General features: G+C 58.3%; 1 protein-coding gene across 4 annotated transcripts; it reads right to left on the reverse strand.

Moving 5' to 3' along the window:
• Positions 1-2,342: 2,342 nt before the first annotated feature.
• On the reverse strand, positions 2,343-21,526 carry NDRG4 (NDRG family member 4). Of its 4 annotated transcripts, XM_085071491.1 has the most exons (17): positions 21,372-21,526; positions 17,534-17,625; positions 17,062-17,106; positions 10,801-10,906; positions 9,503-9,623; positions 9,169-9,231; positions 8,910-8,970; positions 8,518-8,604; positions 8,366-8,422; positions 7,944-8,047; positions 7,369-7,425; positions 7,221-7,272; positions 6,506-6,553; positions 6,242-6,277; positions 6,011-6,062; positions 5,270-5,308; positions 2,343-4,668 (listed from the first exon to the last, which is right to left on the reverse strand). In XM_085071491.1, the coding sequence occupies exons 1-17, from the start codon at positions 21,406-21,408 to the stop codon at positions 4,514-4,516; spliced, it is 1,212 nt and encodes a 403-aa protein (XP_084927617.1). In that variant the 5' UTR covers positions 21,409-21,526; the 3' UTR covers positions 2,343-4,513. The 4 variants fall into 4 exon arrangements, with proteins under 4 accessions (XP_084927617.1, XP_084927618.1, XP_084927619.1 ...); XM_085071492.1 differs by lacking the exon at positions 5,270-5,308; XM_085071493.1 differs by lacking the exons at positions 17,062-17,106; positions 17,534-17,625; positions 21,372-21,526 and adding an exon at positions 13,050-13,208.
• Positions 21,527-25,221: the final 3,695 nt, after the last annotated feature.

Genomic DNA, 25,221 nt, shown 5'->3' on the forward strand with positions numbered 1-25,221 from the left:
CAGGGAGACAGCTGAGAGGAGATCTCATTAGTATCTCATAAGTATCTCATAAGTATCTCATGAGCAGGTGGCAAAAGGACGGTGCCAGACGCTTGGTGGTGGTGCCCAGCAGCAGGACAAGGAGCACTGGCCATAAACTAAAGCACAAGTTCCGCCTCAACATGCCGAAGAACTTCTTTACATTGAGGCTGGAGGAGCTCTAGAGCAGCTGCCCAGGAAGGTCATGGATTCTCCCTCTCCGCAGTCAAAACCCACCTGAACACGTTCCTGTGCAGCCTGCTCCAGGTGACTCTGCCTTGGTACAGGGATTGTATTGGATGATCTCCAAATGTCCCTTCCAATCTGAGCAACTCTGTGATTTTCAGGGCATTAGGTGCTTCCAGCCCTCTGTTTTCAGAGACGTGAATACAGCAAGGCTCTGGGAAGCAATAGGAAATGAACTGTTCTTTAAGATTTTTGCCCTTAGCCGTCACCACCTCATATCGGGGATGGGGATGGCCTCATGGCCACATTATGCAGGGATCCTTGCTGAGGAAGGCCTGGCTGGAGAGAAGTAAGTACCTGGCTGTGCCAACACCCACCTAGCATGTTCCAGATTGGTTCACCTGCCCAGAGGCACCACCACAGTCACCTTTGCCAAGCCTGGCTCACCTGGTGACACAACACAGCAGCAGAGGCTGAAGCACTGTGCAGCTGTGACACATGGAGAGGGAACAGCTGTCACCACTGCTGAGCTGCTTGTGACTCCCTTACCTGTATGCTGGCTTATTCCTCTCTGTTTACATAACCAAACCCAACAGTCAGGTTTGTAACAGCACTGCTGTCCTTTGGCAGGTGTTTTAAACAACAAACGAGGCAAAGGCAGTGCTGGGCAGAGGCTGTGAGCACTGCAGACCACACCAGGTGGCAGTGCAGCCTCACGGATGCACCACGGGCTCTGACCCTTTAAGTCGAATTTTCATGCACTATTTGAGACACTGACCTATATGGCTCCCTCACTTCCCACTAATGGCATCCATATCTGGCCAGAAAATACAGCCTGATCTTTTTTTTCTGCCCTGCTGCTCCCATTGCTTTGCAGGTTCCCCCCAGGGATTACACGTACTAAATTATCTTCTCCTGCTAGAAATAAAAACTCATGCATCATCAACAGCCTGTTCTCATGCGAGTATTACTGGCAGGATTAAAAAAAGCTGTGACTATACTTTCTTGGGTAAACAAATGGAAAGGGAAACTTCAGTGACATACTCGCTTCTGGTCCAAGAAGCTGCTGAAATACTTCCTAAGTGACTAAGTGGTGAGATGTGCCAGGTCCTAAGAAAATAGATTATTTAGGCTAATATTTGTAGCACAGAAAAAGAGTTTTAGTCTAGCAGTAGTGCTGCAAGAATAGGGAGTTTTTAGTTTTCTTCCTATTGCAGTCTGTCAGTACTTAGCATCCAGCTCTCCATGAATTGCATTCAGTGGGAAAGTGGAAATCATTTGTCTGACATCCTATCCCAGCCATCTGTACAGCATAAAATATGCATTCTGCCCTGGATGTGTCCAGCAGCATTACTGCATTTCAGTGATCAGGGGGTGTGCAGTGTTCCCCTCTCCCCCAGACGAAGCTCCCCCTGACCAGCAGAGCTCTGCAGCCAAACCAGCCAAGAAAGGCTCCTGGGCTGCCTGCCCATGCCTCAGCTCAGCCTTGGCCCTCATTCCCTCCCCACGTGTCCAGGCTTTCTCTGCCCACCCCAGGCAACCATGAGTGTGGACTACACAGCCACAGTGTCTCCATGCTTTGGCTCTGGGATTCTTTTCAGGGCCTGGGAGCAGTCTGGATTGAGCCAGCACAAGGCAGGCACTGACACACTGGAGCAGGGACAAGGACTAACTAGGATGTAGGGATAGGATCCTTCCCAGGAAGGACTTTGTGCACTTGGAAAGGGCTATGGCTTGGGACACTCAGACCTTGATGGGGAGACAAATAGGGGTCCTGGCAGTGGACAGGGATGCTGGATCTCCCAAGGACCCTGCTCAGCCCCAGAGCTGTTCAGTCACAGCTCTTTTCTTCCCCAGTGGACACCCCTTGGATCCAACCTCATAAGGCTACAACTGGCAGCTTTCCAGCTTCCATCCACTCCTGACATATAGAGCAATTGCCTATGGCTACTCAAAGCCAAAACACCCCACAGCTTCCCCCACGTGTACCCTAGGGTCCTGGGCTCTCTTCTGTGGGCATCACTAGTGGGGTTGGTGGCCAAGGTGTCCTTCTTTGTCCTCCCTGCCTGCCAGATCTCTGCAGGCAGGCCCCAGGTGGGCTCAGACCCATTTCCCTGCAGCATGTTGTAAAGAGCACAGCAGGTTCTTAACATCTTTATTAGTTTGTTGGTTTATTTCCAACACAGTAACTCCTCTCTACAGCAACAGGTTAGTTAAATCCGGTTTACATATTGCTGTCTCATGAGTGCTGCGGCCTCAATGCCGCTGTGACAAAACCAGGCTGCACTCGGACAGGAAAATGTGTTAAATTCCGCTGTGACTGGGGAAAAAAAGGAAAAACCAACAAAAATCAAAAGAACAAACCACCAGGGAGAAACAAACCAACCAACCAACAAAACCAAGGTGAGGAACTGAAGGCGAGCACGGCCACACCACCTCCAGGGAAACCACACGGCACTGCTTGGACAAGAATGCAAGGAGGAGTGAACCCAAAAAGGTCAGGGACTGGGCAAACCCTTATATATATATTATGTATAGGTATTTATATATATATATCATCTGGAAGGACACGCTGAGAAAACAAGAGATCGCAGCGGTATCTACCGTAAAAACGAGCTACGTAGCTTTCAGAGTCACACCAAGAAGGAAGCACACAGCAGAACAAAGTGGGGGACAAACGGGGACACTGGTGTTTTGGGGTGGCCTTTTGCTATGGGAGGGGTCAGGTGGGGCATGGGTCTCAGGGCCAAAAGCCCTCATACACCCGCCGGGAGCCCCAGGAGCTATGTGCCCTTCACTGGGGAGCAGGGATGGGGTCTGGGGGGTTAAATGCTTTTGTGGGGCCAGGTGGGACCTGCTTCCAGCGGGCTGGTTCTGCTAGACCAGATGGTGGCACCTGGTGGGTTCCCGGCTCAGGTCCCCCCTGAACAACCTGCGGAGAGCTGAGCACCCCTCACCAGAGCCAGGGCCATCCTTACCTGTGCCTTACAGTGGGCACAGGAGGGGCTGGGTGCTGCTGCTGCTCTGGCAGCACAGGCTGGGTGGCCAGCATTGGGGTTATGTGATGATAGGGGTCTCTGTGCCGAGTGTGACAGGCAAGAGCCACCTGGAGTTGGTGCTGGATGGAGCCCCACGGCCCGGGGGAAGCCAAGCCCTTGAGAGACGCCCTGCTCAGTGTGCAGGCAAAATGCTGGAGGTGGGTGTGTGGATTTGGGGAGCCACAGAGGGTCTGGCCAGCTCTGTGGGCAAAGCCAGACACCGGAGTGCTCCCCACATCTCACGGGTCGCCCCACACTGCCAGCACCTTGCGGTGACACACCCTGCGGGGCAGAGGGTGCTGAGGGCTCCCCAGCACGGCGGGGGGAGTGTCTCATCTTATTGCTAATGGCTCCACGGTGATGGCACCCACAGGTTGTGGCAAAATTTGAGGTGGGGTTTGCTGTGTGACATCCCCTAAAACAGTGGCCTCTGGACCATGGTGGGCTCGGGCCAAGAGCTAGGAGTGGAACTGACAGTGTGGCAGGGACCAAACCAGCCAATTTCCCCCTCACCAATGCATTTTTGTGGCAGGCGGTAATTGTCCTTCTTGCAACAAGGGACAAAGAAAGTGCCACCACTGGCATGGGCAGAGGCAGGGGGACACTCATGCCACCCTCCTGTCCTGATAGCTTCTGGAGCAGGGCTGACCCCTCTTCACTTGCCCCAGGGCAGCCCTCAGGGTACATGACCAGGGCAAAGGGACAGTTTGGGATGTGATTTCTCACGAGGCTCAGCCAGCTCTGGGGTAGCAGGTTCTGGGTGTGCTGGGGGATCCCAGGCTAGCTCTCCCCACAGAGGGCCATCAAGGAGAAATGAAAACTGCATCCCTAGGCACAGACCAGTGACCTCCCAGTAAGCGCTGCTCCCTGTTCCTGTCTTCCTTTTGACTTGGTCAGCCATCAGCTGAACCTGGGAGACCAACCTACCTCCTGTGTCCTCTCCACGTGCTGTCCCAACATCCTGTCCCCATCTCACCACCCTGACCCTGCTACCCCATCCTGGCCCTGTCCCCCTGCCACCCACCCTCCCAAGCCAGGGCCGAGCCGATGCTAGGGAGGGTGAGGACCAATGCAGAACCATGTGTGACTGCTGGACGAAGCCCCTCTCCTTCTCCTGTACCACACAAGGGGATGAGGCCAACAGCAAAGAAGACAAATTGACCCCGAAGAAGCGAGGGCCCTGGTGGAGGATGTCCACGGGGCGGGTGGGTGCTGGCGGGATGCTGACGGATGGGAGATGGCTCTGAAGGAGACGTCGGCGGGCGTGGACCTCAGCACGATACCTCCATGGTGTGGTTGATCTGCCCCATGGCCTCGGTGCTCTCCGAGTGGGTGCAGGCGCGTGGGCGAGTGCCATCCACGGAGCTGGCGCTGGTGAGGGAGGCCGTGCGGGAGCGTGCCAGGCGGGTCATGCTGGCAGATGGCACTGCACGGGCACAGAGAGACGGCCGGGGTGCTCAGCTCCCTCCGAGAACTCGAGGGACCTGAGCCGACATCGCCGCCAGCCCTGCTCCCCGATGCGACTGAGCCTGGGCACAAGCTTGCAGCAAGCGGTGCTGTGACAACATGAGCAGCTCCAGGCTGGTAAGGGACAGCAGGGCAGGGTGCTCCGGGGCAGGCTGCACACCGGGCTTACTCCTGGGCATGCAACCCCAGGGCATCAGGCAGTGGGGACCCCTGAGTGCCCTGCTATGGGAAAGGAGTGAGCTGGGATCAGAGCTCCCCTGGCTCCCCAGGGTGTGCAGGGAAGGTGACACCCTCCTCCAGCTGGGATGGCCGTGGGCACAGTGGGCACACTGCCAGGACTGTGCCTGCACGGAGGGAGAATTTCCGAATGCCATTTCTCAGCGCCCAGCCCCGGCTCAGGGTGCCATCTCAGGCAAAGCACAGCGAGGCAGTGGGCATCCGGCTGGGAAGGGCCAGTCCTGCACCCAGGCTGCTCCCAAAGGTGCCCAGGCAGCTTGAGGGCACAGGCCAGGCAGGCACCATGCAGCAGCGGGCACGGGCTGAGCAGCACTGAGCTGTACCTGTGCCTCCACTCAGCCTCCGATCCTTCAGGTGGGTGACTGGCAGGGGCAGAGCGGAGAAGGGCAGGGAGGGCAGAGAGAGAGTGTCAGCCCTGTGGCCTCTCCGCTGGGCCAGGAGCCCCTGCCCAGCCCACGTGTGCCTGCACACGGAGCTGTCCCTGAGCACACAGACTGCACACGGAGCCGTCCCTGAGCACACAGACTGCACACGGAGCCGTCCCTGAGCACACAGACTGCACACACACACACACACACACACGTGTGCAACAGACCTGCAAACACACACACGTGGGCACATGGACTCTTGCATGCATGCACACACAGGTATAAACACAGACCTGCACACACACACACACTTATGTGGTCATAAACTGCACACACTCATGCACACAGACTTGTGCACATGGACTCTGCTTGTCTTTGCTGCACACACACAGCCCCTGCTCGTGCATGCCCACACACACGTGTGCACACCTACACAGGCAGCCTGACAGACACACATATGTACACACAGAGCCCTCGTACACACATCTGTGTGCACACAGAGCCTGTACACACCACACCCCCGCAGGCACACAGACAGACATCTCTCACAGCTGCACACACAATGCCACACACCAGGACAGGCACGCAGGGGTGCCAGGCTCCTCTCCTGCAGCAGGTCAGCACATATGCACACAGGCACACACACATGGGCACACACAGACCCACACCAGCCCCACGCCCAGCCCCAGCACTCACTGTAGCCCATGCCTTGCAGGAAGTACTTGAATGCTTCAGTCAGCTTGCCAGGCTGTAGGGAGAGAGGAGGCTGAGCTGAGCTGAGGCAGCACCAAGGCTGAGATCCCCACTCAGCCCCAGCGTGAGACCCCTATGCCCTCCCCAGCCCATCCCCAGCTAGCCAGGGCCAGCACCAGTGCATGTCTCAGGACCCAGTATGCCCAGTTAACTGGGGAAATTGTGAAGGCTCACCTGTGTGACCTGGGGCAGCCCACCGGAGTCAGCCATCTGCAGAGAGAAGGTTGTGCTTAGTTTGGGAGGGTGCCTCTATCACCACCATCCCCCAGTACCTACTGGCAGGATGCCACTGCTGGGGTCACCCTGCTCTCCCCATACACCCCCAGCTCCAAGGGCCAGGAGGGACCTGGAATGGGGAGATGGGGACACCTTGCAGAAGGCAATGGGGCACTTCATGGGCAGCAGGGACCTCCCAGCTGCCCCTTGCCACCAGCCTACCTTCAGGAATGTGGTGTTGGTGGGATCCAGCTTGGAGTTACACTCCACCTGTGGGCAGGAGAGATGATATTAGCACCCTAGGGTGACTTGAGCCAAGCAAAAGTTGTCCACATGTACCACCACTGGCCCATAGTATTCCAGCCAGCAAATCCCACCCCAGCCAGGAGGACACAGGGAACTAGGCAAACCCTGAGCCTGCAGGTCCACCATCCCCTGCCTTGGGACAGAAGGGACTTTCCTCCTGCCAATGTCTGGGCAAGGGCAGGGACTGGAAAGGGAGGTGAGGGGTGCTGGTGGGGCATTCTGTGTCACACCGATGTGCAGATGCACAGGTGATGGAGGAGGCAGTCACACGTTCTGTCCAAATGTGTACAGCCACCTGCACCGTACCTGTGGCTGGTGTGCAAGGCTGGACAACCATGTGCATGTGTGCAAGCACACACGTGTGCCAGCAGCTGTGTGGGTGCACCTGGCCGAGCAGGGAGCATCCTCCCATGTGCACACTGTGAGCACGCCTGGGCATATGAAGAAGGGGAAGTTTTCCAGGTGTGGCGCAGCTGCATGTGCACAGGTGCCCACAGGAGCAGGAGGGTTTGCACACGAGCACTCTCCCACCCACGGGAGCTGCCATGTGTCTGAGCAGGCAGTGAACATGTGCACGCCGTGCGTGGGCATCGCCAGCCTGCCACCCTGCAGGCGCTGCCCCATCACTCACCACCCCCTCTTCAGCGGGTGCATTGTCCCCAACCACCAGCATCACAGGGCAGCTGGAAGGGAGAGGAGAAAGGTGCCTGGTCAGGGTTTGGCCTGGGTGAATTCCACTGCCCCAGGACCCCTCTGTCACTTGCCAGCACGACTCTTACCGCAGCGTCTTGGCATTGGGCACAGTCCCGGGCCGGTTGATGTCCAGGTCCCTGCGGCTGATGGAGGAGAAAGAGCACTGTGAGCCCATGGGCAGATGCCACCACCAATGCCACAGCACAAGAATCTGGCCACTGCCAGCCCTGAGAAGCAGCAGCCAGCCCCGCTGTCCTGTCACCTTGTGCATAGAGGATGCCATGGCCATCTCTGCCACAGCCCAAGCAGAGCCTGTGCCACAGGATGCAGCATCCAGCAGAGTGGCAAAGCTCCCAACTCCCTGCATGCATGGGACAGCATCTCTGCCCCCTTTGCCAGGCCTGTGCCAGCACACAGTGCAGGAGGAGACCAGGGGATGTGTACCCATGGCTGCGGGCTCTGGGACATGGCAAGGTTCTGGCACTGGTACCACCACTCCCTCATGCCCAGACAACAGTGGCAGACAACTTTGCACTGCTGCCTGCATGCATTGGAGGGTGATGACAGCACCCAATAGCGTCTGGGTTCCCACAGTGAACTCAGAGCCAGCCACCAGCACTGCAGCCCCTCACCCAGCAGCAGGGCTGTCCAGAGCACTCACCTGTTGTACATGTTGAGGAAGAGCTGGAGGTTGAACTGGTTCACCACACTGCCGATCTGCTGCCGGTAACTCTGCACCAGCTCCGTGTTGTTCATCAGCTCTTCCTGTGCCAGCAGGGGATGGAGATCAGGGCAGGTGCTGGAGAGACACCCTGCTCCCCCAGTCCTGCCCACACGTGCCAGCCAGCAGGGATGAGGAGGTGGGCAATGCAGCTGGGCACAGCAATGCTGCAGGCAGCACACCCAGGCAGGACGTGGCCATGAGTCACACACTCATCAAGGTTAAGCCTCAGACCAGGCAGGGCTTGACTAACCCGAGCCCTGCACATGGGACAGGTCCAGTGGCACTGTGGCACCTGGCAGGGCACAGCCCAGGTGACCCAGCTGGGATGGCAGGGGCCCGGCAGGATGCACAGCCCTTACCTGGCTGAACAGGTGGGACAGGACAATGTCCGGCAGCGTGCTGGTGAGGCCAGAGAGCTGTGGAGGGAGCACAGGGAGTTATGGCACTGCTGTGGCTGCTTCCTGCCCCAGGAAGCCACCAGGACCAGAGGAAGGGTCAGGGCTCTGCCCACCTTGGCAGCTGCCCAGTCAATCCAGCCTTTGCCATTGGGATCGATGTTCATAAGGACCAGCCCTTCGACCAGGTCAGGGAAGATGAGCTGCAGTGAGCAAGAGGGGAGAGGCTCAGAGGGGTGGGAGATGTGCCCTGGGCAGCCCTCACCAGAGCCACTGCACAGGATTGCATTGAGCTGGTGTGACCCTGTCCCGAGAGCAACAGGAGACCTGTGGCAAGACTGCCAAGCCACTGTGCCCATGGCACCACTATCCTGGGTCCCCCAACCTTCCAGGAGCCTTCGCAGCAGCAGAGACTGCCTGAAGGGATCAGCTCCTGCTCTTCCCCATGCCCTGGGCTGACAGTAGGCACAAGCAACTCAGGGCCAGCCCATCCCAGCCCCAGGCTCACCGCAAACTTGGCCAGCACGTAGGCTCCTGCCCCAACACCGATCCCAATCACGTACTTGAACCTGGAAATATGAAGAGATGCGTATGGGGGGACAGTGGGCTCCAGCACATGTTCCCTGGGACACCCCTCCACCTGCAGCAAGAAGACTTGCAGGATGCCAGTTTACAGGGACAACTCCCCCAGCCCCAAACCCTTGTCTTCTGCCCATCTGCCTGCCCAGGACCCTCAGCCAGCAGCTGTGGAAGAGAGGCTGACTCACCCAAAATGCTGCACCACGCTCGGTAACATAGCAGCCAGCTGGTCCATGGATGGATACTGGTACCTGTGGCACAGGAAGGCATGGGATGGTGGTTATGGACCCTGTTCAGAGCAGGATGTCTGGGACAGGGCAGCTGGGCTGCCTGAAATGGGCAGGGAAATGCCACCCACCTGCAAACCACCCTATCGCCCATCCTGGGCCAGTTGTCTGCCACAGGCTTTGACACAGTTTGGAAAAACCCACAGGCAGGGCACAACTGCCAAGCAGCAACAGCCCAAGGAGCAGGGAAGTGACATCCCAGCAGGCACAGTGAGCCCCTGAAGCTGGCACCTACCCCTGAGGGAACTGTGAGGCTCCTGCCTGCTGGCCCGGCGCATCCACGTGGCACACCACAAAGTGCTTCGTGATCTCCTGCATGTCCTCGTAGTTGAAGAAGGTGTTGAAACAGAGCTTGTCTGTCAAAGGGCAGGTGGGTATCAGAGACCAAACACCCCGACATTGGGGCCAAGTGGGTCAGGAGAGCATGGACAGGCTGCCTTGTCCTCCCACTGCCCTTCAACCAGGAGGTGACATGCCACCAAAGCCACCTCATGCCCTTCCCTCCAGGCTCCTTGACCCCATAGCAGAGACCACAGCTACTGCTAGCAAGGGCTGCATCCCTACAGGTGTCAGGAGGCACAGGGATGGCCAGACAGCCAGGAGAATGAGTCTGGTTGGGGTGACCTCATTGGTGAGCCTCAGAAGGATGGCACTGGGGGATGCAAAGCCCAGGGCTGCAAGACCACCCACTGGGCAGCAGGATTAGCAGCCTGGGGTATTAGCCCTGTCCAAAATCCCCAAAAAGGGCTCAAGCAAACACGGGATTTGAGGAAGAGCTGCAAATCTCTCTGCTTGGAAAGAGTCAAAGAAACATCCCCAGTGCTGCTGTGGACAGTTCACCACCATTGCAGTGGAATCCAGACACTGCCGGGGCCTGGAGGGGTCCTGTCCCGTGGCATCTGTGCAGGGACATCCCTCCCAAAACGTGGGGTGAGGCAGGTTGTAAGGCCCATTGCAGCCAGCATGACGCGTACCTGAGCAGCCAGAGCTGCTGCAATGGTGACACAGCTCATGTAATGTGTCAGTGACTCAGCCTCAGCCGCCAGCCGAGCGGGAGATGCTTCTCCCCACTCACAGGGAATTGGGCATCCTGGCTCAGCTGGAGGGCACAGGGCTCTGGGGTGCACATCCAGGGCTGCAGGCTGACAGAAAGTGCAGCATCTCCACATGCAGAGCCCCAGCTCAGGGTCCCTCTTTGCCTCCTATTTCCAGACTCTTTTGTCCCCCACTATGCCCTGCTGCCAGCTGGGTCCATGCTCTGAATACCAACAGTCTGGCCAGCCCAGCATCCCCCCTGGCCCATCCCTGCCGGCTGTGGGCAGGCAGGCAGCCAGCACCAGGGTGGCCAAGCACTCCTGGCTGTAGGCTTCGTGTCCAGCTGAGCATCCAAACTCCCCTGGTGCCTCAGATGCCTGGGGGGATCCAGTGCAGCGGAGACAAAGGAGCTGAGCCAGGGGCAATGTCCTGGCACCCCATGGAGCCTCGGGCTCACCCCTGCCTGCCCTGCACCCCCAGCCCAGGAGCAGCACTCACGGTTGAGGCCAACATCATGGTAGGTCAGGATGGCCGGGCGGTTCCCCTTGGGAGAGCCCCGGATGACCACGTGCAGCAGCCCGTAGGGGGTCTCAATGTCATGTTCCTGGGAAAGAGGAGACATGGGGTGATGCCCACCTGCCCTATGACGTCCTTTCATCCTCTCCTGCCCTGCCATCACACCTTTCATTCCTGCTTCCCTGCATGGCTGGGTCCCATGGGAAGAAAAGGGAAAGAGGAGCAGCTGTCCCAGGAAAAAACTAGCTCTGGGTATCCCAGAGGTGGTAGAAAGCAGGACAAATCACATACAAATGCTCACTGCCTCCGTCGGGAAGGGAAGGGAAGGGAAGGGAAGGGAAGGGAAGGGAAGGGAAGGGAAGGGAAGGGAAGGGAAGGGAAGACTTTGGATAGGATCATAGGATGTAGGATTGAACATGTGTATCGTGGGATGGCATCACAGGATGATATCAAGATGGATCCAAGAGTGCTTGAGAGAGGAGGATAATGGGATGGGACAGGTGGACCACAGGACAGGAGACATCTTCAGGGGGTTGAGATTGAGGAAATTTTGCCAACAGGGCTCACATTGCCCAGCTGGATGCAGATTCATTGTATCTGGGACAAACAGGCAGAGGTCAGACCCTGGACAGCACTCCAGGAAATGCTGCAACCTGATCCCAAAATCACAGATAAAGTAACTTTAAAACCCCTGGTCTGAAATGGCAGTGCCCCCATACAGAGACCAAAACTACCCCATGCCTCAGTTTCCCTGCCAAGGATGGCTCCAGCCTGAACACCCTGGCGCTTGTTCCCAGCCGAAAAGGAAAACTGAGCCCAGGTGCTCCCCAAGGACAAGGGACCAGAGGTCCCCTCCAGATGCCTGTGCCTGCCAGCCAGGGTGCCAGCAGTGACCTCAGGGCTGGATCTGGTGGGTGCAGGAGCATCATGTGCCGAGCAGGGCAGGGCAGGGGATGATGGCAGGGTGCCCAAGCATCACAGTCCTTGCTGCTGGCACCGGCAGCCCCACGGATGGGCTGGTGGGAGGGGAGCAGGTACGTGGATGCTCACGCGGGTTACACGCCACCAAGGACTCTGAAGGACATGGGCCTCGGGTGGGAGGAACTACCCAGGACAGGGTCTCCTCACTGCAGTGCCTCCCCTCACTGAGACCTGCTGTCCCTGGAGGAGCTCAGCACCCAAAGGCAGATCCAGGGCTCTGTGGTGACATCTCTTGGCTCCCAAGGGCACCCTGACCCCAGCCTTCATCCTCAGCTGTCCCTGCACCCCTGCAGCTGCATCAGGCAGAAGTCCACGAGCAGCGACATTCCTCTGCAACAACAGACTGGGAGACTGAGGCAGAGGAAGGGCCTGGCCCAAGGTCACGGAGTAGAAGGCATCCATGTGGTCTGATCCTGGGCACAGAGCGGCCTCCTTGCCATCACCATGCCCGTGGTCCCCATCACAGCCCCAACAGCTCAGCTTTCAATCCTACCCCAAAATCACATGCCCAAGGTAGCAGATCCATCCTCAACACTGCTCCCTCCTGCCCCCCACTCCCTGCCAAGTCAGGCACATCCTGCCCGTGGTGCAGCCTCTGCAGCACTGCTGGGTACCACAGCCCTGCCCTTTGCCGCAGGGATGCTCGCTGGGGAAGGAGGTTTGGGATGCAGGGGATGCAGGCAGCAAGGAGAGAGGAGCACAGAAAGCCCACAGCCCCAGCAAGGAGGGGCATGGGGCTCGCAGCACCCATAGGTGTCTGACAGAGCCCATCCATGTCCAGGTTACCTGCTCACTGCTGCAGTGCTCCCACCTCACTCACCCCCTCTGCACCAGCCTGTTGCCACCGGTTGTTGCCATCACTGCAGAGGCCGGAAAGCAACCGAGAGATTGCTTCAAAACAGCCAGAGACCCTCTCCCTCTGCAGCTCAGGGTGGGCAAGGGGCAGTGTGCACACAACCCCAGCATGGGCCACGGCTGCTCCCCCTCAGCCTCGGCACAGCATCTCTGCCGGGCTCGGGGAGGACATGCTCAAGGACAATGCGTCCCCAGAACCTGCAGCACATCAGGAATGCGGCAGCAGGGCTGGGAGAAGGAAGGGCTCCCCAGCAGTGGGTCCACCCTGCCCCAATACCTGCCTGACCCACGCCAAGCCCTGCTGGGTGCAAAGGCCCAGCCTGGGCAAGCAGGACACACACCGGGGAGAAACACCTGGGCAGGGAGGGCAGCGAGCACGGAGCGGCGGTACCTACCCCATCCCAGCACTCCGGCATGGTGAGGAGCTGGGCGGACAAGGATGCTCAGGCAGTGTGGGCCAAGCCAGACGTCCCGGAGTGGGGCACGGTGATGCAGCAGCCGGGGAGAAGCTGAGCTCTGCGCTGGCTCAGCCCCTCGCCTGGATTTATAGCGGAGCCCCAGCCCTGCGCTAAGCCCTCCCTCTCCCTTCCCCCTCGGCAGGTTTGGCCTCCATTGCAGGCGAGCGCCGCGATGGAGCCAGCACTCAGCCATTGGCTGCCGCGGGAATTATTCATGCTCCAATTGGCCCCAAATACCCTTGTTTATGAAGGAAAAACGCCTGGCACCGTGTGGTACCTTCTCCATCTTCCCTCTGTGGGCAGACAGACCCGGGCGGGGTGTCTGCGCTGGGCAGCCCCGGCAGGGCAGGGCAGGGCAGGGCAGGGCAGGGCAGGGCAGGGCAGGGCAGAGCTGCACACACCTGCCTGCAGCCCCACACCGAAACACGGAGCCTGCAGCCAGCCCAGGGCCCTGCAGCCATGGGCAGCACGCACACAGCCACAGATGGGCACAGGCACACGCTAAAAACAGGAGAAGGACATGGCAGGCGCGCTGTGCCACGTGCATGGGACCACGCGTGTGCATGCACAGGAACACGTACTGACACACAGACACATACAGGGCCCTGGCAGAACCGTGTCTGCCAATGGAAAATCTGGGAAAATTATTGCCATGCCCTCATCGAAGAAGATGCACCCCACAAAATGCTTGTGCATAGCCCCCAGGGCCAGGCCCTGTGTGTGTGTGTGTGTCAGTACATGTTCCTGTACATGTATGTCATGGCCACGTGCATACCAAGAGCACACCTGCTGCATCCTCCTCCCGTGTGCTCAGCATGGATGCCATGGCCATCACTGATGCTCACGGATGTACAACGAGCTGCACACCTGCAGAACCTTGTGCATGTGTGCACAGAGAGGCACACACATGTTCACAGAGCGGCACACACGTGTACACATGTAAACACTGCTCAGACACGTGTGTTACCTCACAGCAGCACAGCCATTCCACCTGCTGTGGGATGATGGCCCACAGGGGATGTGCAGGATTCAGCCCTGACCTGGACTCTGCCAGTGGCAGGTAAATAAAGCAGGAGGAAAGACAGCCCAGCAGCACTGAGGGCTTGGGTTGTGTCGCTGGGCTGACACATGCTGTGTGCATACACATACACACATACATACACACACATACACACACATACACACACACACACACATACACACACACACACACACACACACACACACACACACACACACACACACGTGAGTATTCCCATGTGCACATGTGTGCAGGCAGATGGCTTATTCCCTGATTTCAATGACTCCTTGTGCCACCACAGCCCCAAAACCCCCCAGCAGTCTCTGGGTACCCTCCCCCTGCATCCTGCCTGCCTCTGCCCAGCCCAGCACCACTGCCCAGCTTGGCATGACCTGCACAAAGCTGGGCAATCCTGGATGGAGAAGGAGTCTCACAGTCCCTTCAGTGCCCTTCAGGGACCCACTGAAAGCCATGTCCTACAAACAAGTCAGGGCTGGGCAGCCAGAAGGTCTGGATGTGGAGGAAGGACAGACAGGCAGAGGGATGGCATTCACCCTGCCTCCACCAGAGAGGTTTTGCTCTGCACTGCTCTGTCCCACAGGGAGCTCAGACCCAGGCCTGGAAAGCTGCATCTCTGCAAATGAAGGGCCATGTGTGATGGGAAAGCTCAGCTCCCAGATGGTTCCTGGCACTCCAGGTGCCATTTTTGCTTTTCCCAGCCCTGCTGCCTGTAGAGCCAAAGACCTTGAGAGCCACAGCCCTCGAGAAAAAAACAAGAGATGCAGAGGGACAAAAAAAGACAGAAAGTGGCTAAATAGAGTATAGATGGGGTGGAAGAGCCAAGGCAAATGCAAAAGGGCAAATGGGAGGGCTGAGCAAGGCTGACTCTGCTTGAATAGCATCAAATGGGATTGCCACCCCCTTGGCTACTAGCCCATTTGCCTGGCGGGTGGCCCAGACCTCCTGCTGGATCCAGGGCATCCAGGTTCCAGGGCACCTGCCCCGAGGCCTCCTGAACCTTGGCTTATGTCCCAAGGGATTTGCTTTGGCTGGTGGCAGCAGTGGGGGCTCCCCAGTCCCCCCTGCCCCAGCCAGGCCTGAGCTGCCCATCGAGTGACTGGCTCTAGGGAGGAGCAGAGGGACAGTGAAGAGTTAAACTACAGGCTGGGTTGAATTATGCCAAGGAGGTGAACCTAGAAGATGGGGTAAGATCTCCCCAGGGAATGGCAGGTAGCCCCCAGCCTTTGCACTGATCCAACTTGCAAATGTCCGAGTGGGGAAAAGGGTGGGATTGCCCTGGCATAGCCCAGGAAACCATCCCATCCCTACCCTGAGGCTCTTGGAGGGGAATCAAGAGGACGAGGAGCCTGGCTGGCTTGGGAAAAGCTGCCTTGATCGTTGCCCAGTTCCTTTTTTAGGTCCTGAGGGCATGGAGGTGCATCCCTGTGGCATTTGCTGCCCAGAACTGCTCCACTTGGGCACTACCAGGGACACAGTTCAGTGCCACCGTCGGCCAATCCCTGAAATACACAATGACTGTCCTGGGAGGGTCACTGCTCTTTAGCATTCCCTATGTGCCAACGAAGCCCTGCCTGCCCCAGTGCAGCTGAGAGAAGCCATCCTGGTGCCTGTGGTGCCACTGAGAGCTCTGGGCAGCCTGGCACTGCCACCCCCCTCCCCTCCTCGCCTCCCTCTCCCTCCTCACTCTCACTTTGGTGACACCAGGAGGTTTGGTTTGCCTTCCAGGTGCCAACAGAAGCCCTGAGCAAGCAGAGCAAGGAGCAGCCCAGCCCCACATACCCTGCTGCTCCTATCCCAAGCATCTCACCAGCCTCGGAGCTGCTGGGGAGGGCACGATGTTTATTATTTTGTGGCTTTCAAGAGACCATCAGATACATCCCCCTCTGTGAAGCACAGAAGTCACCACCCAGCATCCTGCCAAAAAGCCTCACTCCCTTACCAGCTGCACCCTCCCACCCACATGGGTGACAGACACTGAGTGGGCCAGCCCCAAAATCCTGGGCACTGCTAAAACAGGGACCTGTGCTCCCCTGCCCTTATCCCAGGATGAATGAAACCCACATTTATTTTGTCCTCACAGGTGCTGTTATTTCAGTGCCATACCTGCAAGGGCTCAGACAGCACCACCCAAGCCCACCCTCCCAGTGGTCCCACTGCTGGCAAAGTGGCAGTGCACAACCTGAAGTCAATCACTGCTGTCCCCTGAGAGAGGAACACTTCGGGAGAGGGACAGGCAGCAAGTTGGCAGCCCCACTACCCTCCCTCCCCACCACCCTGGTCTCCACAGAGGGAGCCTGGTGCAGGATGGGCCTGGGCAGAGGTTTGAGAGTGATGCCTGGGAGCCAGGCACAGGCTGAGCTCCCATGAGTCCTGGAGCTGAATCATGGGGCTCCTCTGGAGAGGAGAAATGGTGGTGCAAGATGGGCAGGTGCCAGCCAAGGGAGCAGAGGGGCTCTGCTCTCCAAGAGAGGTGGGTGGTATAGGGGGCAATGCCCCAGCCCTCCAAGAGAGAAAGAGGCTTTCAAACACCCTTATGTAAGCAGGGAGCTGGCATTGCCTGGGAAACCATTGCCATGGAAATGGTAGAGGGGCTGGAAAAGCAGCTCGGCCTTCCTGAGAAGAAATTGCCTGTTTTAAAGGTTTTGTCCCCAGCCCATGGCCAAGTGCCCACCAGCCACATCCGAGTGCCAGCACAGAGATGCCTGGCAGCATCCCTCCATCCCCTCCTGACAAGGACTGTGATGGATGTGCAACCCTGTGCACAGACACTGACCAGGCACTGTGTCCCCATGAAAGAGGGGACAGCAACACCCCTGAGTCCACTCTGCCCCACAGCCTTCCCCAGGCACAGGCTGCTGTCCCATGTGAAACCCAGGGCTAGGTGCCACCTCCCACGGCTGGTCCTACCTTCCAGTCTGTGTCCACTGTGGAGAGGAAGACTTCCGAGTTCTCCTGGGGTGAGAAGGATCCATTAGGGACAGAGACACCCCTTACTTTTGCAGCTCACTCCCACCCAGCTCCCAAACCCCCTGACACCACAGGCCCCCAATCCCAGGGCTGCTTCACACACACACACCTCTACAGCAGCTGCTCACACATACATGTGTTACCTGCATGTGTGCACACATGTACAGGTGTGTGCTAGCATGATGTGCAACATCTGCACACACACATCCATCATCCCACCAAAGCTGAACCTGTGCTCAGCCATGCAGGCTCATCAGCGCCAGCATACACACACACACAAATGTGCACCCAAAACCAGCACCCACACAGAGTACCACACATCTGCCCAACACCAGCACACAACCCCTCCCAAGCTCCTGCATCCTGGTGCCCCACATGCATGAGCCAGGGCTGGCATGGTCACCAAACTCACCAGCTCGGCGTCCTGTCCCCGCAGCAGCGGCTTCTCCTCGGTGAAGCGCAGCTCGTGCAGCCCTGCCATGGTCATCTCCTGCAGCAGCAGCCCTGCCCAGGGCAAGGGAGATGTCAGGGCAGGTCCTGCCTCAGTGCTCTTTGCCCCAGCCCTCCGGAGCCTCATGGCTCTGCCTCCCACAGGGATGGACCCAAATCAGCTTCACTCCACCCCTCTACTGTGAGGACTTGGTGCTTCAGCTTGTCCAGCGGCTGCAGTGAGCCCCTCTGCTGGAAGCAGGCACAGAGCAGATAGTGCCTACATGAGCTCAGCTCCCAGCTCCTACCCAGGTCTTGTTCTCCCAGTTAAGGACAAACCTGTCTCCAGGGCCTGATCTTGGCCAAACTGAGGGACCAACCTCATCTGTCCATGCTGGTCACCTCAGTTAGCACCCAATCCAGAGCAAGAACATCCAAATCCCCATCCCAGCTTTCAGCATCAGTCAAAGGTAGAAAATCCAACGTTTTGGCTGGTTTTAGGTTGCACATAGATATGGATGGGACAGAGGGAGATCTCCCTGCACAGCCAGAATGAGGGGTGATGTTTCTCAGCCATGCTGGGAGGCAGAGGGATGTTCCAAGCAGAAAGAGAGCAGAGAGACAGCCTGAAGTTTGTATAGCAATGATGGGAGAAATCCAAATGTGAAGCCTTTGCTCCCAAAGTCTTCTCCTTGCCTGTGAATCAGGTGCTGGCCAGTCGGTTCCTCAGCCCCAGGACTCGGAGGGACAGACTTCTCCATGGAGCTGCCGCTTGGCAGCAGTGTGAGGCTGGGTGCTGCTGACCCCAACCAACACTGGCATCTCCAAAAACACCCCCAGGCAATAGCCCAGCTCAGAAAGCAAAAGAGAGCAAGGAGATCAGCAGCTGGCTGCACATAGAAGGTGAAAGACATGGGGACACAGGGAAAATCCAGGCTCCCCTGTGTTGAGATGGGATTTGTCCCAGTGTAAGGGAATTATTAGCACTCAAGCAGGATCCAGACCTCAGGCATTGCCTTTGCAGCCTCTGTTTTCCCCCTTTCCACAAGACCAAGCCTTCAGACAAGTTGTTGCTTCTCCAAACAGGCCAGCACTGTTCCCACATCCCTCAGCTGTCTCCCCCTGTGAAATCTCCCTGGACACAATGGGGATGGTTTGGGCTGTACAAGCACCTCAGCAGACACAGACCTGCTCCATCTGCACAGCCTTGGCCGAGCCTGCTTCACACTTTGTCCATCTCCAAGCCTAGATCAGCCTGGGCTGATGAGGTGGAAAGGCCAATAAATGCCACGAGCATTGCAAGGCCAGCAGGAATAGAGGAGCTGGTCATAAACTGCCCTCCAAAGCCGGGTTTTGCTCCTCTGACCGCATTTTCCATTCAAAACTCAAGCAGGCTGTGCCACCTGCCTGCTTTCTGCAGACACAGCACTTTGCCTTGCTCCTTGGGAGCCATCCAACAATCCAGAACTGTTTGGAGGGAGAAACACCACTGAGAAGCCTCTCGAGATTCCCAGAGCACCCAACACCAGGAGTCCCCATGTCACCCCCTGCACAGAGGGTCCCACCAAGCCAGGAGTGCCAAGAGGTGCCATCAGCTGCATGGAGAGGCACAAGTGAGGGACACACTGCTCCAGGCTGGGCTGCTGCTGCTGAGGAAATGGCTTTGTGCACAGGGACAGCCCTGGCCTGCAGCCCACCAGCACAGCCGAGCTGACGCAGCCTGCAGAGCCACCAACCGAGCAACCCCACAACCCCAGGGGGAAAAACAGGAGAAAAATCAGCCTCACCGATAGCTGGGTCTGGAAGAGAGCAGAAGCGTCCCACGCTGAGCACACCAACCCACCGTGTGGCCACGGCCCCAGGGTGGCTGGGAACAGCACTTAGTGTATGGTGAATGCCTTTATTAATTACAGCCTGCAGCTAATATGGGAGGGAGGGTGGCTGAGCGATGAGGAAAGGCCCCGTGACCTTGCTTGCGTGGTAGGGGCACAGCTGGCTCAGGAGGGAGGTGGCAGAGCCCTGCACCAACCAGCATCCCCAGCGCAGGATAGACAGTCTCCTAAAGTGGTGCTGAGTGCAGGAACAGAGGGGAGATCAGCAAGTCAGGGAGTGCCATGGGTGCCACAGCCCATGAGCGGGGTCACAGCCATGCTGCCACCTTCCCTGGGTGCTCTGCTTCCCATGCCACCCCACAGGAACCCCAATTCCTGCTCCTGGCAGCGCAGCTGTGGGGCTGTGGGCAGTCTCACCCAGCCCCATTGGGCCACTGTCACTGTGGAGGGCTGGTGAGGAAGCCACAGCTCCAAGTCTCCTAGCCAAAACTTCTTGGCTCCCAAATTATGCCCAGGTGATGTGTCCAGCAATGAGCCCTTTTCCTTGCAGCTCACCCCAGTGCTCCCCAACAAGCACCCATTCCCAGGGTGCCACCCCAAACACACCCATCTCTGCTGCCACTCTGCCTTCCCAGTGTGGTGCCACAGTCCTAGGCACAGCTGGGATGTCTCTTCCCTAATTCCCAATCAGTCCCAAACCCAGCAGGACACAAGTGCTCTGTCTGGGACTAATGCTCTGCCCCACCAGGGCCCTGGCACTGTGTATATAGATGGGGACAAGAACAGCCACATTGGCTTACCCTCCCCAGGGATCTGCAGCCCACTGCTGGCTGGCTTACTGGAGGAGAACCAGGCTGTAGCATTATTATTGTTATTATTATTATTATTATTATTATTATTATTATTTTATTATATTATGATCACGACAAGGCTGTGAGCAGCACTTCCCACTTGGCAGCGCCTTTGGTCAGAGGGCAGGGATCCCTCAGATGTCACCTGAGCCTCACAGGAGTTCCCACACTGACTACCTGTGTCCTGCCCTGGCACGGATGTGGCACCCACAGGATGTTGGCACGGACACCTCGGGCTGACGGAGCAGTGTGCAACAAACAGGCAGACAAATCAGGAAAAGTGAGAGCTGCCCCTGCCAGGCAGTGAAGCCAAGGCAGCCTTCAGCGAGGCTGGGAGAGGGAGGAAGGGAACTTGCAGCTCAGTCTGAGCCACGGATGTGTGCCCACAGCATCACCCCCCGAGCAGGACGGATGGGGGAGCCGCGATGGGGTGAAAAAAAACCCAGTGTGACACAGCCTGGGCCACATCCCGCCCCACCGGTGCAGGAGGAACACTCACAGCCTGCTCTGTCCCCGTGAGAGACATAGGTCTGCACCCCAGCAGCCCCCACAAACCAGCCCAACAGCACGGTCCAGCTGAGGGGTGCAGGACTGGGCAGCCACACCACGAGAGCCGCCAGGCCGGGGGACCCGCTGCCACTGATGGGCTGAGCAGCCCAGGGTCCGGGGGGTGGCGGCGGCAGGGGCTTTGTGGGGCTCAGGCTGTCTCGCAGCGGCTGTTGCTAAGAGCAGCCTCCTGCCAGCCCAGCGCATTCGTCGGGGCAGCGGGGAGACTCCCAGGGGAGGCTGGCTGAGGAGCAGGGAGGCACCGCAGGGATGCTCCAGCAATTCCTCGGGCACCCCCACCCCCGGCTGCCTGTCGGGCAGCCCCCCTTGTCCGGAGGCTGCCGACCCAGTCCCCCTTCCCCCAGCACACCGGGCTGGGCTTTCCCCGCCGCAGCGAGACATCACCTCCCGTACCCCGAGAAGGAGCCGACCCCGGCAGCCCACACCGGCGGGAGCACCGCCAGGGCCCGAGGGGGTCGGGGCAGCTCCATCGCCCAGGCGGGGGCTGAAGGCTCTCACCCCCCGGCCCATCGCCCCGCCGCCCCTGCTGGTCTCGCAGCGCCCGCTCGCAGCACGGGCGGCCGGGCCGTACCTGTCAGGAGCTCGATCTTGTGCCGGAGCACCTTCATCCCGGGGCGGAGGGTCCCGGCGGGCGGGGCGGGCTGCGAGGGACGGCGGCGGCCCCGGCGCGGGGGGCGAGGGAAGCGGAGCGGTGCCGGTGCCGGTGCCGGTGCGGGGTGCGCGGGGCGGCGCAGGGGCTGGGCTGGGCACGGCCCGCCGGCCGGATCCTCCCCTCGCCGGGGCCGGAGGGGAGGGACGGGCCGGGATCGGGAACGGGGGCACCGGGAGAGCAGCGGGGCTGGGCAGGCGGGAGCGAACGGGAGATGGGGGCTGCGGGCGTTACACGGAGATGGAGAGCTGCGGGCTGCGGGGCTTACACGGGAGATGGAGCTGCCCGGGACTGGCACACATCACCCTGTGGGGAGCCTTGTGGGCCCCAGAGCGGGACCGTGATGGCCAAGAGGTCCAACAGGTCCCTGTGGTCGTGGAGTCCCAGAAGCAGGGAACAGTGGGAGCTTTGGGGAGCCGCAGGTATGGACCATGCACAAGGGGTCTGGGTGTCCCTGAGAGCAGGGCAGGTGATAATCGAGGTGTTCAAGGGGGATCTGGGACAAGAGGTGAGCTGTGCACAGCAATGATACCTGGAACACAGCACGGTGGCCAAGGGATGTAGGGAGTGCTGGAGAGTGGGGCCATGAAGGACAAAGGGCTTGGGAGGATCCAGGAACAAAAACATAGATGACAAGGGCCCTGAGCGTCCTCTGTGGCATGGGAGTGCAGGTTGCCCTGAGCATAGCATGGTCACAATCAAGGTTGCCAGGTGGTTCCAGGATAAGGACCTGTGCAGTGAGGGTCCCCAGAGTAGGGCCATAAGGGTGTGGGGCTGCCAGGGAATGTGGGTGGTGACAGCCATGAAGGATCACCCAGGACTGTAGGCCATCACTGGGGTCATGATGACCCCATGCAAACTGATGCTGGCAGTGTAGGATGGCAGCTATTTGGGGCAGAGCAGGAGGTTGTGAATCACTTGAGTTGTCCTCAGCTGGGACAGTTGGGACACTGAGGACAGATGGCCCTGGCCTGCCCCAGAGCTAGAGTTGAATCCTGCTTGTCTCCAAGCTGGGGAAGCCCATCCTGCTGTTGTTCCTTCCTCTTGTACTTCTTCAGTATCACTTTAACTGATCTTTTTCCCACAGTTAGGGATGTAACAGCCTCCACTGCCATGCTGCCTGAGGCAGCTGCACAGGACACACCATCCAAAACTGGCCCTCATCAAAACATCCCCATGGGGAACTGCTGACGACTCCATCACCTCCTCTCAGTGGGCTTGGTTCTTCAGCACCTGGGTTGGATCAGGTGTCCCAGAGCTCAGACTCATTGCCCCCCAGCCAGCCACAGTGCCCAACAGACCCCTTTTCTTCAGGGCACCTTTGCCTGCTGGGCCATGGGGTGCCTTGGGAATGGCCACAAGCAGCTCATCATACAAGCAGCTGCTGAGGGGCTGGAGAAATGGCTGCTCACACTGACATTCATCTCTATCCCCATTACATCCATTTTAACAGCTTGTCCCAGGCTTTTTGGATGGCAACCAGATTTCAGCTGATTTCAACCTCTCCCGCTGAGTCACCACGAGTTCTGCATCCAGGCTGCATTCGCCTTCTCACCTCTAAGGCAGGAGAAGCCCTTGATGTCAGGGAGCTCAGGGACCCTTAAATCTCCCAACTAGGCGCCAGCCCCTCACCTAGCACTTCAATGGGGTCAAATCTTCCCTGCTTTCAGTGCTGCCCTTCCTCCTCTTCTGTGGGTCCAGCAGCCAAGGGTTTTCTCTGAACTGGTCAGGGATGAGATAGCGTTGGTTCTGGTCTTCCTGGCATTGTTCATATTTAATCTCCTCCTCCTCCCTCAGTTGCCAGGGATTCCTATGGGAATAAATGATTTTTCATGCTTGGGATTTATCTTCTCCCCAGCAATCACACCTACAAGTAGAGAAGCAGAGGGGCCAGAACTGCTGAACCCATGGATGCTATTGATGGCAAGAGGGAGGTGGCAGTACTAGAGGCCCTGGGACCTTTAATTTCCCCTGTCTCTGGAAGAAACCTTGGAAAGACTTCATGAAAAAGGCAGGGACCATGAAACTCCAACAAAAATGCTCCAGCATGACCCTGTTCCCCCAAAAAGCTCCTGCTGTGATGGTGTCATCTCGACCTGGCAGAGGTGAGCTTGGACCCCTAACCCTGCTGCAGGTAGCTCTGCACCCCTTGGCCACCCTTCCCACAGTGGCACCCAGTGCCACAAGGATCTGTCCCATGAAGATCTGGTGGTGGACAGAGCACACAGCTGCCATCAGCAGAAAGGGACATAGAGGTGACCAGCATGGGAAGCAGAGGCCTGAATCCAAGCCCCGAGGCAGGGCAGGGTTTGACACACGTCCGACAGCTCCAGGCTGCATCCTGGGCTGATTTAGGGGCAGGAGGAGCAGCAGCCTGGGGCAGATGTGCTGGCTGCCCATGCTGGCTGTGCCGGGGAGCAGCAGGATCAATGTGCCTGTATTGAAGAGCTCCATGGGGATTGGGTACCACCCCGAGGCACAGGCAGCCCAGTGACGATGTGCAGAGGAGTCACAGCTAAATTTAGCCCCATTTGTGCGTGAGCGTGATGTTTTTATTCTTGCCCTTAAATAAAAACATTGTTTGGAGCCAGTGGCTGCTGGTTCTGCCTTGCTCAGCCCTGGACCTTGGATGGGCTGTTTCAGTCAAGGTATTCAAAAGAGGGAGAAACGAGAATTAGCAGTTGGTGAGACATATCCCAGAGACCTATTTTCAAAAATGCTCAGCAGTAATTTCCCAGAAACCAGCAGTGCACACAAAGCAGAGAGACTTTGGTGGCTGTGGGGATGTGGTGGTGCTGAGAAAGGTGTCTTCCAGGTAGAGCTGCTCCAGCTCTAGTGAGGGGTGGCTTGAGCTTGAGGCAGTAGTGCTGGACTACCAGCTGTTGGTGATGGGGCACTTCCTGCATTCCACCTTGGCTGGATATCTCACCCCTAGGACAGGCACAGTCTGCCCCAGCCTTAAATCCACAGGGCAGCAAAAGGCCCACACCTTGCTGCCTCCACAATAATCAGAGCCAGAATGACAGCAGGGCAGTTAGAGGCACCTCAAACCCTGCCCAGAGCTGCCAGATTGGTGCCAGGATGGGTTGGTTCCACCCGAACTGCTGGGCTTCGTGCAAAACAAGGCACACCTGCATCAGGGACAGGGACAGGGACAGGAACAGGGACAGGGACAGGGATAGGGAGAAGCCAGCCCTGCTGCTCCACAGCCTGGCACCACACATTCCACTGAAACTGCCCGGGGAGGTACAATCCTGCAGGGAGCTCAGCATCCTCTCCCTCCAACCCAGCCTGCAAGCCCAGGATGGGAGCAGAGGCTCCGTGACCTGGCACAGGGCAGAGCTGGGCTGTGCCCTGTGTGCCCCACAAAGCATGTGCTGGGGCTGGCGAGCTGCCCGTCCCCTCTGGCTGCCTCCTGCCCTCCAAGCACGGGGCTACCAGTAATTTTCCATCCTGGCTGTGAGCTCTGCCCTAACGAGATGTTCTGCAATGTCCCTCTAATAGGGCTGGGCCCCATTCAAGTTTCTCTGTTCATTCAGACCCTGAGTCCCCCCCCTTTTTTGCTGCTCAAGCTGTCCACCAGTTCTGCAGGACTGCACCTCCCAGCCCTGTTCCTCCCAGTGCTCACAGCCCCTCTGCCTCAGGGCAATGCAATGATTTTGTCCAAAAGCGAGGAGGAAAAAAAAATAGACCAGCAACCAGCCAAGAAAAATTCCCATGGCTCAGCTGCACTGGGGCCAGGAACAAGGCAGCCCTGGGGACTTCACCTTCA

This window comes from Lichenostomus cassidix, chromosome 11 (assembly GCF_008360975.1).
Source record: "Lichenostomus cassidix isolate B80296 chromosome 11, HeHo_3.0, whole genome shotgun sequence".
Lineage (NCBI taxonomy): Eukaryota > Metazoa > Chordata > Aves > Passeriformes > Meliphagidae > Lichenostomus > Lichenostomus cassidix.